General features: G+C 35.7%; 1 protein-coding gene across 2 annotated transcripts; it reads right to left on the bottom strand.

Moving 5' to 3' along the window:
- Nucleotides 1–202: 202 nt before the first annotated feature.
- Nucleotides 203–14,936, bottom strand: scarb1 (scavenger receptor class B, member 1). 2 transcript variants are annotated; one of them, XM_026274438.1, is made up of 13 exons: nt 14,525–14,936; nt 13,708–13,868; nt 12,132–12,273; nt 11,842–12,045; nt 11,638–11,733; nt 10,040–10,155; nt 9,778–9,944; nt 8,752–8,870; nt 3,881–3,954; nt 3,664–3,715; nt 2,985–3,131; nt 1,907–1,979; nt 1,164–1,222 (listed from the first exon to the last, which is right to left on the bottom strand). In XM_026274438.1, exons 1-13 carry the CDS (start codon nt 14,642–14,644, stop codon nt 1,212–1,214), a joined length of 1,482 nt encoding a protein of 493 aa, XP_026130223.1. In that variant the 5' UTR covers nt 14,645–14,936; the 3' UTR covers nt 1,164–1,211. The 2 variants fall into 2 exon arrangements, with proteins under 2 accessions (XP_026130222.1, XP_026130223.1); XM_026274437.1 differs by lacking the exon at nt 1,907–1,979 and having other exon boundaries at nt 203–1,222; nt 14,525–14,935.
- Nucleotides 14,937–15,992: the final 1,056 nt, after the last annotated feature.

The following is a 15,992-nucleotide window of genomic DNA, read 5'->3' as shown; positions in this document are numbered from 1 at the left end:
TGTAATGATAACAGTTTTGTTTTGAAACAATTATAAATAATAGCATTTGCTTTGCTTCCTTTATGTTAATTTTAATAAAACAAATGTGACTGCAGTTTCATTCTATACTGTACAGCTTATTTTCTAATGAGAATCATTCTTTCAAATAAGAATAATGCCTAGGCCTAAATCAGTCAGACACCACAGCAATAATTACATTCAATTAGTAGAGGAATGTGCTTTTTTTTTTTTATCTTTAGCAGTATATACACAAGTTATATCCTTTCGACTTTGGTTTGATAACATTTTCATAAAATGAGAAACACAATGCGATTTGAAAACTTTGTCGACAACGGTTATCTCTTCTGCAAAGCTTTTTACAGACCTTATCAGTTTTATTTAATGTGTAATAAAATGTATCATAGATCATGACCATGCATTTTTTGGAGCCATAGTTATAGTCTATAGACATTTTTCCAGGCCAAGTTTAACATTTGGCTGCCTGAGAATCATGCATTTTAAAACAAACCACCATGAAATTTAAAGCCATTGATAAAGGTTTAAAATAAACCCAATTTCATTTCCTAAAAAAAGAGAATACACAGGGACACATTTAGGAATGTTTTACCTCCACTACATACAAGTGCATTTAGAGACCAATTACAGGAAACGTTTTCAGCGTATGGAGAAACGTTTTTCAGCTTTCAGAGGATATTTCACTCAATGGTACATTGTTATCATAAAGTGTTCATGGCATGTCCATACAGGATAAAGGTTACAACATAAAAAGGTTAAATCTCTTCAAATAGTGTTTTATTTTTCCTTCTCTGAGAAAGCAGGGTTTGGAGTGAACCATGAAAGCACCATTTGAATGTCTACATTTTGTCAAGTATTTCAAGTGTCAAAAAAAATAACCTTTACAAATTTTGTATTGACCTCATACAGCACTTTAGACCCAACCAATGGGTAAAAGACACACAAGTGAACGCCCTTGCTCTACATCAAATGCCTTCATCACAGAAAATGGGCTGTATTTAAACCAGTTCATTCATTCAATCCCAGCATTCAATAGAATCACTTTTGTTGTCCAGTGGATTGTGGGATTGAGAGTTCATTGTAAAAGCAAGCTGTGATGTGGCTAGTGACTTTAGCTTTCTGGGGTCCGTAGTAATGGGGTCTTTTCAGTGGCTGAGCTGGACGGGTTCACATCTGCGCTGGGGTGATCATCCAACCTAGATTTTACCTGCCGATGGAGACAACAAGTTAGTATAACAAAAGTCCCCACTAAAATTAAAAGGTCTCAACTAAACCACTTAAAACAGTTTAAACAAATACAAAAGCTTTATCTGAAAATTTGTTTTGTTAAAAAAAAAAAAAATTATAATATTTATTAATAATAATAATAATCCTTACATGACATTTTAAAATTTACTTCCAATAAAATGTCTTGGTAAAGAATAGTACAGTTAACACTGAACTGAAGAAAAATAAATAAATTCCCCAGGTCACCTAAAAGTGGTTCATTTTTAATGTAAAACAACTGAATTAACTGCTTGACATATGATTTATTATAATTAAGTTACATCAAGGGCCAAATTGGTGTAACTGCACATGTAACCACATATTTGTGTCTGTGTGTGTGTGTATGCTGTAAAGGTCTGGTATAAGAGTTGTTTTTGCCCAGTTGGCCAAATTTTCCACCCAACAGAGAGTATGTTTTTCTTTGCTAATTATAGGAAACCTTGCCCTGAAAAGTTCTGATGAGTTCTGATGGACAGATCAGTGAAAGAGATGAAATGAATTTACAGTGACTATAAAGGTGAAACGAAGACATGCGTTCACTTCAATGTGCTCGTGTGACTCCAAAAACGTCCCACCTGCAGAAGAAGAGTTTGAGAAGAGGTGTGTCTGAGCCAAAAAAACCCACCTGTGTCGTTCATGCTATATTTTTCAGCCTGCGTCTCATTGGTCGGGTCGCGTTTTGTACCTTTTACGCTTTCCTAAAAGAATAACCAGACCTCATTGAACATCAGCGGGGCAGTGACACTGATTTGGAGCCAGCGGTCTTCAGGTTGATTATTGGACACAGTGACAGTACTGAGATGATCACAGAGGACAGAAACTGAAGGGAAGTTGAGTGGCCTGTAGTGCTCGTGTGCAGCAACGCATGCATGATGTCAGTGATTGAAATGGGGCGGGAGCATGCAGATGAACATGATCGTGCAGTGCAGTGGTTAAATCACATGCATATTTTAGAGTAAAACTCATCGTTCAGGGAACATCTCTCTCTGGCTGTCCATTTTTTCTAAGCAGCAACATTATTTAAGTATGAGCAGTCTTCGCCTTTTTCAGTTCACCCAAAAATAAAAAATGTAAGAAAGTTTATTCACCCTCAGGCCATTATAGATGTAGAGGAGTCTGTTTGTTCATCAGAACAGGTTTGGTGAAACGTATCATCTGTTCAGATGAAGAAAAACTCCTCTACATCTAGAATGGCTTGAGGGTGTGTAACTGTTCAACAAATTTAAATCTTTGGGTGAATTTTTACTTTAAATGACACCGTTAACAAATCAAAAGTGTTTTAAAGTCTGGAGATTTGAAAATCACATGGATATACACATTTTTGGTTGTAATTCTTACAGTAATCTCGGTTTTTGAATATGCATATATAAATAGTTGGTGCTGACCCCTTGTGTGAGAGATACTGATGTCTTTTTTGTGGCTTTCTGTAAAACAAATCATGCAAATGTTGCACTTTAAACCATCTTAACCCATGCAAAGTCTTACTGTGGGGTGATAAAGGAATATTAAAAGTGCATGTGGGTTCTTCAGCTAAACCTTACCTTCGCAGACACAAAAAACAAACCACATTTGCTCATCATCATGTAAACTCACTTCCTCTTACAGCTCACATATCACACGCACTCACACACAGACGGTCTGAAGCAAAAAATATTATACACAAAATACTCAAACATGCAAAATAAGCGCAGTAGGCCACGTACCTTGTCATTGACGTATAACATCACGGCTCCCAAAATGCCTGCGAGACCGAGAGCGATGAAGATGTACTGCATGTACTCCATGACCATGGGCAGCACCACCAGATTGGTGCGGAACGTGTTGAGGACGGGACCATCAATGTAGCCGCTCTGCAAATGATAGGAAAAAAATAAACTAAATGGAGAGAAATTTCTATTTTCTCTCTTTCAAACTGAATTAGTCACATTTAATCATTCAGTGTTTTTATACTTCACTTGATTCACAGTAATAAACAACAAAACAACAGTTTTAGTGTCACAAAGTTCTTCAGCTATGAAACCAATACAAGTGTCATTAATCAGTCATTTAGTTCAGTGTAGTGTGAATGGTGCAGAATTCATTATAAAAATAAACTTGATTCATCTATAAAGCAGCTTTATAAAACAAGTCATTATCCAGCTCAATTTAGTTTTGTACTCATCTAATAGTGTCAGCGTAGTAAAACTGACTTTATCATTAAACATTAAAGAGTCTTTTAAACCCCAAATTTAAGATGTGAAACTAAAATGTACCAAACTTATAAATGGAAAAATGCTGTATTTTGGCACATTTCAGCCATTTTACCATTTGTTGGGGACTCCACATATTTAAACATAATGAGATATTATGTGCCATTGTTTTCATTTTGTAATTCACCCCTACCTCTTCAAACCAGATCATGGGCATCACCACTTCAGCTATCTTTCCGGTTTCTCTGAAACGAGCAAACCACAGCACACAGAAATGAGTCACTGTAAAGAACAGTACTGCCGTCAAAAACAAACACATTTCACAACAGATAAGAGTTCTGAGGGAATGGACCTCAGAGTGGACACAGATATCTGTGACCTTTGACCTACTGTATCTGTGCTGTACTCACGAGATGCCAGACACGCTCTTGATGAGCAGGTTGAGCTGCAGCCGAATGGAAACGTTCATTGGCACTCCGGTCTCCTGTAATACAAAAGTTTTCAATGAAAACTGACTGCTTGATACAGATTTGTTTTACTCAGGAAGAGAATTTAAGCCCTTTGCTTCAACACTAGATCTTTAATCTTGAAGTATTAGTTTAGTAAAGGTTTAGCTAACATACAATATAAAAACACTCAAGTGCATTCACAAAGAAAAACAAATGAACAAATAAATAAGACACTATTATAAATGAATATAACTGGCCAAAACACAAATATTAGTTGAGAAAGCAAATGTGCAAAGGCATAATCTTTTGGATCGAAATGCACTCCGTTTTATGATGAGTCCTGAAGGTTCAATGACCAACATGGTGTCTGTGACTTCATAGGTAAACACATCTTTCTGCACTATGAAAATTAAACATTTAGTGAACTACAGTTAAGATTTGGTACCACGGATTTTGATTCCCAGGGAACACATATTACTACAGCAAGTTATAGCTTGAATACATATTAGATTAAAGCTGTAAATGGTAGCTGCCATTGAATAAAGTTTGTAGGCACGTCCTGCAGAGGCTCCTAATGTGTTTCAAGGGCTGCTTGTCTTCATGAATAAGAGATACGAGGGAATGTTTATGGAAACTCAAGGTTTATCGGATCCTGTTTTGGTAGAATGCTTCTTGTTGAATTTGTGCTGAAGTCTAAACACGGAAACATACACAACTAAGATTATACAATACTAAACTATGCTCCTTTTTATCATTATCACTTTGTTTCCCGTTTCTGCTCTTCACTGGCAGTTCTCATTAAACTTCTTGGCTGACAGAAGACCAAGTACTAGACAAGACTTGCTGTTAACAGGTTTTGGGTTATTAGGCAATTGTGCCGACTAGTTCCGTTAACAGACAAAACAGATATTTTCTGACAGGATCTGGCATCTGGGGCTGGTTCTTAATTATCTGGTGTGGAGTCATGCCGTGTTTCCACCGAAATTACCCGGAACATTTGTACCAGGAACTTTTTTACACAGGAACCCCCCCCCCCCCCCCCCCAGACCTGTTGCTTTCTGTGTTTCCACTGCGGTGTAAAGTACCAAGAAGATTAGGCAAATAGACTGGTGACGTAGGTCTGCATCCGTTTCTCAATACAAAAGTACGCTGATTTTGGACGTGCATCCTCGGTCGTCCAGACTTTGCGCATTCGACCCGGGAGTGTGATGTAAATTTGCAAACAGCAGCGTACTTGATAACATCAGTCAGCTCACCTGGACTACTGCAATTTTCCTCTCTGTATATTTACAATAGAATGAAACAGGATATCAAATACCACTGCCTCGTTTCGTTTTCAGTTAAACATAATAACAGCTGCAGACATGTGCTTAGTCCAGGAAAATGTGTATATATACAGCCATTACAATGAAACCAACTATTATATCAATTTGCCTTTAATATTTTCATTTTAACATATAGAGAAATTGAATACAGACCAAAGATAACCTGTTAGATTTACCCAAAACGAAATATATTTCATGTTTAACCACTAAAGAGACATCAGAAGGTCTAGCCGAGGTGAGACTGCTCTCAGCGGAAACATGAGGACTGAGCTCCCGCTGATCGAGTGGAGCTCACAGTCTCCGAACTCGGCGAAACGCTTTTAAATAGTCGCTGTCTTTATAAATAAACCACAGATTTGAGTTTTAAACGACTACATTCTCGCCTGAAATACTTAATTACTTAACTTAAAGTAAATTTCATGACACAATAACAGTAATATTTTGAAAATGATCCGAATAAATGGTGGTCAAAAAAAAAAAAAAAAAAAAAAAAAAAAAAAAAAAAATCACAGTGCTGCGTAAACTCAACCAATCAGCATGTTAGGGCCCAAGTCCCGCCCCCGAAAGTATTACCTCGCCAGCAGGGACTTTCTGAGGGGCATTTTTTTTTTACCCAGAATTTTATTTAGATCCTGGTTCCTGCGGTGGAACCAGCCCAAAGTCCCTAGTTCCTGGGTAAAGTTCCTGCCGTGGAAACGCAGCTAAATAGAACTAACTTGCATTGTTCTCTATTGAAACCATAATTTTGTGGGCACAGATTCAATTAGAGAGCAAAAATGCATATGCTGCCGCAGAAAACATTGAATCCAAAGAGCTTTCGTGACAACTTTGTTATGAATCCAAGCATTTACAGACTCTGGAGCTAATCAGGTGTCATGCTGTCAATTCATCAAAGACGTTCAACCCAAGCTGAGGCTGTTCACATGTCCCACAGCACTTTCAGAGAAACGCATTTTTCACTGATAATAAACGCAAACATGAAAACAGATGAAAGGAGAACAAGAGAACCATTTAATTTTGCAACTGGACAAATTGTCTGGGAAGTCATCACAAAAGTGTGAAGTAAAGGAACGAGTCAGTTGTACAGTAGGAGTAATTCTTGAGCTCAGCTGCGGAAAGGGCATCATAAATAAAATGGGCTTATGATCTGAAGAATAAACGATCAATAACCTGAACATACAGTATTGTTCAAAATAATAGCAGTACAATGTGACTAACCAGAATAATCAAGGTTTTTCGTATATTTTTTTATTGCTACGTGGCAAACAAGTTACCAGTAGGTTCAGTAGATTGTCAGAAAACAAATGAGACCCAGCATTCATGATATGCACGCTCTTAAGGCTGTGCAATTGGGCAATTAGTTGAATTAGTTGAAAGGGGTGTGTTCAAAAAAATAGCAGTGTGGCATTCAATCACTGAGGTCATCAATTTTGTGAAGAAACAGGTGTGAATCAGGTGGCCCCTATTTAAGGATGAAGCCAACACTTGTTGAACATGCATTTGAAAGCTGAGGAAAATGGGTCGTTCAAGACATTGTTCAGAAGAACAGCGTACTTTGATTAAAAAGTTGATTAGAGAGGGGAAAACCTATAAAGAGGTGCAAAAAATGATAGGCTGTTCAGCTAAAATGATCTCCAATGCCTTAAAATGGAGAGCAAAACCAGAGAGACGTGGAAGAAAACGGAAGACAACCATCAAAATGGATAGAAGAATAACCAGAATGGCAAAGGCTCAGCCAATGATCACCTCCAGGATGATCAAAGACAGTCTGGAGTTACCTGTAAGTACTGTGACAGTTAGAAGACGTCTGTGTGAAGCTAATCTATTTTCAAGAATCCCCCGCAAAGTCCCTCTGTTAAAAAAAAGGCATGTGCAGAAGAGGTTACAATTTGCCAAAGAACACATCAACTGGCCTAAAGAGAAATGGAGGAACATTTTGTGGACTGATGAGAGTAAAATTGTTCTTTTTGGGTCCAAGGGCCACAGGCAGTTTGTGAGACGACCCCCAAACTCTGAATTCAAGCCACAGTACACAGTGAAGACAGTGAAGCATGGAGGTGCAAGCATCATGATATGGGCATGTTTCTCCTACTATGGTGTTGGGCCTATTTATCGCATACCAGGGATCATGGATCAGTTTGCATATGTTAAAATACTTGAAGAGGTCATGTTGCCCTATGCTGAAGAGGACATGCCCTTGAAATGGTTGTTTCAACAAGACAATGACCCAAAACACACTAGTAAACGGGCAAAGTCTTGGTTCCAAACCAACAAAATTAATGTTATGGAGTGGCCAGCCCAATCTCCAGACCTTAATCCAATTGAGAACTTGTGGGGTGATATCAAAAATGCTGTTTCTGAAGCAAAACCAAGAAATGTGAATGAATTGTGGAATGTTGTTAAAGAATCATGGAGTGGAATAACAGCTGAGAGGTGCCACAAGTTGGTTGACTCCATGCCACACCGATGTCAAGCAGTTTTAAAAAACTGTGGTCATACAACTAAATATTAGTTTAGTGATTCACAGGATTGCTAAATCCCAGAAAAAAAAAATGTTTGTACAAAATAGTTTTGAGTTTGTACAGTCAAAGGTAGACACTGCTATTTTTTTGAACACACCCCTTTGCCCAATTGCACAGCCTTAAGAGCGTGCATATCATGAATGCTGGGTCTTGTTTGTTTTCTGACAATCTACTGAACCTACTGGTAACTTGTTTGCCACGTAGCAATAAAAAAATATACTAAAAACCTTGATTATTCTGGTTAGTCACATTGTACTGCTATTATTTTGAACAATACTGTAAGTAATAGAAAAGTGGTGAGAAAGAACCAGGTCCATATGTCCATGAGTAAGTGTGATCTTTCACCCACAGAGCCATGTTGAATGAATCAATGAGATGGAGAAACTCCATTTCAAGAGGTTTAGACTGACAGCACACATGTACATTAAAATCATCTTGCAGAAGAATACTGTAAGAATATAAAAAAGGACCAATTTTACATTTATGGCCAATTTCAAAGATAAAGACATAAGGTTGAGTCATAACAACTGATAATCAATAACCTTGAGAGATAAGTTAGGTTTTTGACTCACAACAACCCATAATCAATAACCTTGAGTTTAAAACTTGTTCTGTTAACCTAGAGAGAAAGAAACATTCAATCAGGTGTTAATGGCATTTGCCTTCTTGATTTAAATATTTAAGATTTTTTTTTTTTTTATAAATTATATTAGTTGAAAAAAAAAAAAAATAGCTACACATTTTATAATTTATATATATATATATATATATATATATATATATATATATATATATATATATACACACACACACACACACACACACACACACATTATAAATGTACTATGAATTAAAAAAAATTTATAGAATTTTATTTCCAGGAAAGGTCTATAAATGCTAGAAGTGTCCACCTGATTATATTAAGGTGTTCCCAATAATAATGCTACATGTCACAGTTTTTGTTCTGTGTGCCTGGTTTTCTTACCGGGTGGATATCGATGAAAAGCCCATGTTCATCTTCATTTGGCCTCAATCCATTGACCGTGTCCAAAAGGACGGGATCGCCCTCAAAAAAGTGCGGATGAGAGATGAACACAGGGGAATCTGAGACGGGGGAAAAAGTGAAAAAGAATAAAGTTGCATGACATTACTAAATAAAATTACATTTAAGTTTATTTGTATAGCACTTTTCCCCAATACAAATTGTTGCAAAGCAGCTTTAAAGAAAATGTAAGTTTCTACATTATGTGAAGTAGTAGCTGATCAGTGGTGACCATCTCAAATTGATGTCCATGAGGCAGAAATGTACAGTAAAATTCATGCAGTTTATGACTAGTAATCAAACAGATGGTGGACACTGTTAACTGCAATGATTAAACTGTTGCAATTAAACACCACAATTTGGTAGTTTTGTATGTTTCTAGAAAGAACAGAAAAGCAAAACTGAAAAATGTAAAAATAAAAGAAAAAAAAAGAAATATAAATGAGAAAAAAGAAAAGAAAAAAAAAGGGGATTTTTTTTTTTTACAAAAATAAAAACTGACAGCAACAGAAGCCAAAAAAGGTCAAAAAAAGAAATAGGAAAAAGAAAAATTAAAAAAAGAAAAAATTAATGAATAGAAAAAAAGTGATAAGGTTTAAGACAAGAGGAAAAAGGGATTGAAAAAAATAGAAAAGGAAAAATGAAAAAGAAACTAAAAAGAAAACACATGAAAAGAAAAGGTAAAACAGAAGAAAAAAAAAAAACAGAAAAGCAAACGATTAAGAACAATAAAAGAGAAGGTTAAAGAAAAGAGAAAAAAGGGCAGAAAAAAAAGAAATGAAAATTAGCAAAGAAAAAAGAAAAGGCTAAGAAAAGAAAACTGAGAAATCAAAGCCATATAACACACTAGCTATAAAACCAGTATGAACAAAGTGTTTAGTGACACAAGAACAGGAACAGATCCTGTCATAAACCCTCCAGCGTGACGGACTGTACAGGCAGCAGTTAGTCTTGATAACAGACACTCACTGTGTCTGCAGCTGCGGACGCTGAGAAGACCAGACTGGCGACAGGGACAGAAGCCCTCATTGGGAGGATAATCTGCACCGTTGGCAAAAAGAGTCTTCGGTGCCACGAAACGGTACACGGGGATCCCACGAGACACGCCTGGCCTTTGGTACACCAGCTCCATGGACCTACGTTTGGACAAATCACCACAAAACATGCTCTTAGAAACTGTACAGTCATTCAAATCATATAATCTTAAAGAGGAAATAAGTGAGGGTGTTACCTGCACGCATCAGGGCTGTAGAAGGGCATCGTCGACTCTTTAGTCATGAACGGAGGCCACATTTGACCCGCTGTACCATTGATCATGTTACACTGTTCAGACCTCCAGTAATCCACCTGCAACGACACAACAAAGATCCTTGGCATACAGCATGATGTCACTTCCTTTTTACATCTGTCCTACACTGGCAGCATCAAATCCAAGACAACTTTCAGTAACTTTATCATAATAAACATCAACTCACAAATATCACTTGCCACTATGCTAACAGCATGATACTCTGGAAAAAAATATATATTTGTATTAATATTAAAGGAATTTTTTAATAAAATGTAAAAGTGTTAAAATCATGAGATACTGAAGACAGTAGTAATGACTGCTGAAAAGTCAGCTTTGCCATAAGAGAAAAAGAAAAGGTAACCAAAAGGAAAAGAAAAAGACAAGACAACACAATAGGAAAATAAAATAAAAAGAAAGGGTATCAAAAAAAAAAAAAAAAAAGTCTTGAAAATTTGGCTTTGCCATTTCAGAAATAAAATGACAATTTCCTATTAAATTAGCAAATTTACGACTATTAATATACCGTTTAAATATAAATATTTATTTTGAACTGTATTAATGTCCCACAATATTACAGTTTTAAGTAAATGATGAAGAAAGAGTAAAAAGAAAAAAGGAAAAAAAGAAAAATCAGTGAAAGACAAACAGAAACTTGTGAAGAAGTTAAAAACAACAGCAAAAAATTATGAAATATAGAGAAAGGGTAAAAAGAAAAAAAAAGTAGAAAGGAAAATAGGATAAATACATTTTGATTAAGAAAATGCAGCCTTTTTAAGCATTAGGCCGGTGACACACTGGATGCGTGGTGCAAGCGTCTCAGCCGCGTGGCGTGTCGGTTTTTAATTCGGCTCCCATGTTAACAGGTTAGAGCTTACAGACCGCCTGCGTGAGACGCGCGGAAAACGATTGCTTGCTAGAAATAGAACCGACGCCTATTTTTACCGCGACACGCGCGCTTGTTGGAAGCGTTTCCAGGAAAAATATAATAGGAAAATGTGTTTTTATGTCATTTTGTACACAAATACATATGAATTCATGATATTTTGATATTTGAAAGTCTATAGGTTGAAAAATTCAGATATAAAATGTAAATTTAAAAAATAAATAAATAATTATCGATTTTCAAATATTGCACCTGTCAAACAATCTATTTCAGCGTCAATACTTTGACGGTGTCCTTTATCAGTAGGCGTAGGTGTAGGTGTGTAAAAAAAAAGTTGATATTGTTGTAATGAAGACATGAGCCTGGTCTGTCAACGGTCTCCCTCTACAGCAGCAGCGCGGCGCTCAAGCAGCCTCAATGCAGCCAGTGTGTCACCGGCCTTAAACTTTTTTTTCAGAAATATTTTTTTCTATTTTCAGAAATATTTTAACATTTAAATATTACATATGTAAATACTATCTAAAATTACATTTAAATATTTATTGCATACATTATTTTATTCAATATATTATTTGTGAAACAGCTGCACATTTTAATAATGCAACGTGTGGAATGAAGTTCATTTTATTATGGTCTCAAATGACATTTGGCTCACCCTTTTCAGGCCGTTCCAAGAGTCAACCATATGAACTTTCCGGATGTTGTCCTGCCCAGTGAAGACAGTGAACTGTCCAGTGTTGGAGTTGTTAAACTAAATATGGAGCAAAACAAAGCAAGGAAATCAAAGAGGCTAAAATCAAGTATAAACTAATCATCACAGCTGATGAAGCTCCAGTGACAAGACTCCGAAAACACCCACCTCAGCAAATAAGCCAAACTTCCCTCTGGTTGGCAGCATTCCAGGGAAGTATTTGTTCAGGAAGTCCACCAACTGGCTGTCATAACCCCACATGAGCTCTCCAACTGGTTTTGTCAAGTAAGGTCCCTCGTTAAAGGACTTGAACGAGGAGCTGAGCAGCAAGCGTACAGGAAAGGGCATGTTCTCCATCATTACTGATGCTCCCTGCAGCATGAATTTAAAAAACAAGACGTTACAGTTCGTGCAATTGCTTTTCATGGTGAGCTCAATGCATGCTCGCAAATTCTCACCAGCACTAGCATGTTAGGGATGGTGACCACATCAGATTCATTTCCCACAGACATGCTCTCCTCAAAGAAATACTGACGAAATTCTTTATACGAGACCGTGTGGTTGTCATGGAATGTGATGTTGTCCTTCCAGCGTTTTTCACTGAAAAAGAATGAGTCGAGACAACAGAGAAATGTGACTTTCTCTGCAATATAACCTTAATACAGCTATATTCAGCTTTTTGAGGAACCACTTCTTCTCGGTCAGCATGTTAGAAAGTCACACAAAAAGACTCGTGGCCCCCCGCTAGGATTGCAAAAGGAAAGCACATGATTTGTTTAAAGGTGGGTCACTCTTATAAACATTTGATAAAAACACAAAAAGATCTGGCCTAAAACAACTACGCTCTGAATAACAGACTGCATACATGAAATACAACTTAGAAGCCTAGACATTAAAAGACACGACTGATATGGAAATTAAATGCACGCTGCTCAAAAAAAAAAAAATTATTTTGGGATATCATAAGAACTTTTATTTTAATTTTGAATTCTTAAAAGATAAAAAGCCACTACTTATTTATAGAATAAAATTTTATATAAATGTATATATTAAATATGCCATGCAACAAAAAAATATATATTGAGCTGTTAAATTTTTATTTACAAAATGATAATATAAGGAATCTTATAAGGATTTCATACAAGTTAAAAGTCGAATGATATTTACAAAATAAAATATTATAAAAAATAACAAATATTGTGCTAATGAATTTGGATTTATTAAAACAATCTGATGGAGAACTTTCTTCTATCAATTCTGAATTCCACGTAGTGAAAAGGCAGTACTGATATTGCTAAAATAAAATTATTTAAAAAATCTAAAACTAAAAATACATTGTGCTAATAAATTTGGGTTTTCAAAATGATCTTATGAGGATTTATTAATTAACGGAATTCTTAATTTTTAGAAGCTGAAAGGCACTACTGATATAAAATAAAAATACAATTATTTGCTGTGCTGCTTAAAATAAAAAGTATCTTGTGCTAATAAATGTGGGTTTTCAAAAAGATCTTGGGAGGAATCTGAATTATTTAAGCAAATAAGCACTGCTGACATAAAATATATAAGGATAATACAATATGTTGTGAAAAAAAAATATTAATAATAATAAAATAAAATAAAAATAACGTTGTGCTGAATATTAGTGTTCTGAAAGAGATCTCGTGATAAATTTTATTTCTGGATATTATGGAGCTTCCTCATTCAGTTCCAGCACTGTCTGTTTTTACTCAGTCGAACGCTCTAGTGTGCATGACCTGGGGGTAGGATCACAGTTCATCTCTAATAAAAACTGAACAGCTTCAGAAAATAAAGAATAGAAGGGTAACAATAAGTGAATCCACAAAAATGCTTGGCTCATAGCTCATAGAAAATACTGCACGAGCTTCAGCTTTAACTTACAGGTCTGAACATCCACACAGCATTATACTGTATGTCCAGTCACATCCAATCAAGTGATTCATACTGAACCTTTAAAAATACATTTGAACTGGTTTAAAGCAGTTTTACAGAAAACGGGAACACAATTCTTACCGGTACACATACGGCCCCCTCTGTACCACCGTGGGCTTTTCTCCTTTTAGGATTTCATCAGGATTGACAATATGAAAGAAATATACAGACATAAAGAAGGGAACCGGGATGTCCTTCCACATAGAGTAGGAGAGTCCATTGTCTGGGTTAATCTCTACATTCTGTGAAGATATGATGTGAAGAGGATTAGTGGCCAAATCTGGTATGATGCATTTAAGACAATTTAACTTAAAACCTCATCTTTACATTTACATTTTCAATGCAGATCTATGGCTTTTTTTTTTTCTTTTTTTAAATGGGACAACTGTATTATTATTTATTTTTTTGGTACATCACAAAAAAAAAAAAAAAAAGTATTTTACAGATATTCAGAAATTAGAAATCTGGACTTTTGTATTTAGATCTCAGTTTAAGTTTTCTAAAATGTACACCAAGGCTCCATTTATTTTCAAGGTTAATATATATAAACAATATATTTTATTCCTGGGATGCAAAGCTGAATTCTCAGGATCATTACATAAAATACATTATTCAAAACAGCACATAAATTAAAAATAAAACAAAATTCACAGTCAAGGAATAAAACAATGTGGCAATGTGATTGACTACCACAACTAACTACCAACTTGTAGTGTAGTATTAATATAATAAAGTTATACTATATGATTAAATCACTGCATGCTCGTTCCTTTGTGTGTCTTTTAAACGCAACATGCAACTATAGAAAGTCACATCAAGCTCAATCTGAGGCTTTTTTAACTTTATGTTATTTAAATATGCAAATATGTTTGTTGCACCTATCAAATGTATGACTTACCTTCACTATTTGATCGTCTATAATAACAGGTCCGACAAACACCAACACAGTCCCGAATAAAACAGCCAAACCTCCCAAAACTATACAAACGATCGCTACTGTAGACTTAGACACCGCCATCCTTATTTCCACACAGTTCACTACACAAACACACTCGTAGCTTTGAGAACAATCAAGAGATTTCTCCTGGACTCAACTCAAAGCGTGACGGCTGAACAAACTACCAGCTATACGAGACAGAGTCATACAACTCTGGCTATTGAGTTATTAATGCTCTGCTGACTCTGTGATCATGTAAGATACATTACAGCTGGTAAGTGCCGTTAAAGTCAGGCTCTCTAATCCTGCAGGTTTTATAGCGCTCTTGCTGTTTGATTACCATGTTTACGGCGCTCAAAGCGCCACCTATGTCCCAGAGACTTCTGGGTAATGTAGTAACACAAGCCTTCCACCGTGAAGCATAAGAGATTAGCCTATCCAATAATTAATTTTATTTATTTGGCAGCATTTAAAACTAATGTTTACAAGAAGCATTAAATATGTGCATGCATAAAGTGGCCCATTTGCCCACTCCAGATAGATAGATAGATAGAAATAAAATGCATGGTAGACAGCAGAAAACATAAATGCAACTATAGAACAGCACAACTGATTTATCAGCTAAAAAGGAAATGAAAAGGCCTCACATTCATGGTTGTTGTTGATATCAAATGCTGTGCATCGAAAAACTGTATTCAAATCCATCCGTGTTTAATTTTCTGTTGTTTATGCATTTAGAACATCATCCTATTCATCTTAATACATTCGCATAGTGTTAATACAGTAATTTGTCATTGGAGTAAGTAATTGGATTGGAATTGGATTTTCTTTTATATGAATAAAAAGTTTTAAAATATTCTTGAAAGTTCATTTATTTTTATACTGTTAAACTGTCATTAAAAACATGGCATATTATGTTAAAGCAGCATGATCAAACACAGCTGCTAGAAGAACATGATAAGTGTTATTATGTCTTTATTGGATAAGTATTTGCTACTGATAACTCATGTGTGTAACACAGTGGCTTATCTAGAGCCTGCGGTGACAGCACAGCTGTTTCTCTTTGATAAATGAAGAGTGAAATAAAAGGTTTTGATGTAGTAGCTATTGTTTAGCACTTCAGATTTCAGAGTGAGAATATATCAGATTAAAATGCCACATAAAGCAATAGAAACAATTAAGACAGTGAATGCCTTTATAGCAACAATGTGATGTCCAAATCTGGTCGACTAACAAAACCAATAATCTCATGAACAAGTTTCATGCTTCAGTTGCTTATGCATGATTCTTTTGGAGCGCCTGAGCAGTTCAATAAATCCTTCTTCCACAGTGTGTACGAGAAGCCAAAACCTTCACCCTGTTTGACATTTTATATGAAAGGCCAATCAGGGTGAAGGCAAAGCGACAACAAAAGAGCTTTTTTTTTTTT

Source organism: Carassius auratus, chromosome 10 (assembly GCF_003368295.1).
Source record: "Carassius auratus strain Wakin chromosome 10, ASM336829v1, whole genome shotgun sequence".
NCBI lineage: Eukaryota > Metazoa > Chordata > Actinopteri > Cypriniformes > Cyprinidae > Carassius > Carassius auratus.
This window is presented reverse-complemented; position numbering and strand designations above follow the sequence as displayed.

Excerpts from the sequence above, each read along its gene's own strand:
- scarb1 (XM_026274437.1), bottom strand. The coding sequence starts at position 14,644 with ATGGCGGTGTCTAAGTCTACAGTAGCGATCGTTTGTATAGTTTTGGGA. Across the intron at positions 13,869-14,524 it reads TAGACGATCAAATAGTGAAG|AATGTAGAGATTAACCCAGA; the intron begins GTAAGTCATACA and ends ATATCTTCACAG. Across the intron at positions 10,156-11,637 it reads CTTGGAACGGCCTGAAAAGG|GTGGATTACTGGAGGTCTGA; the intron begins GTGAGCCAAATG and ends GTGTCGTTGCAG.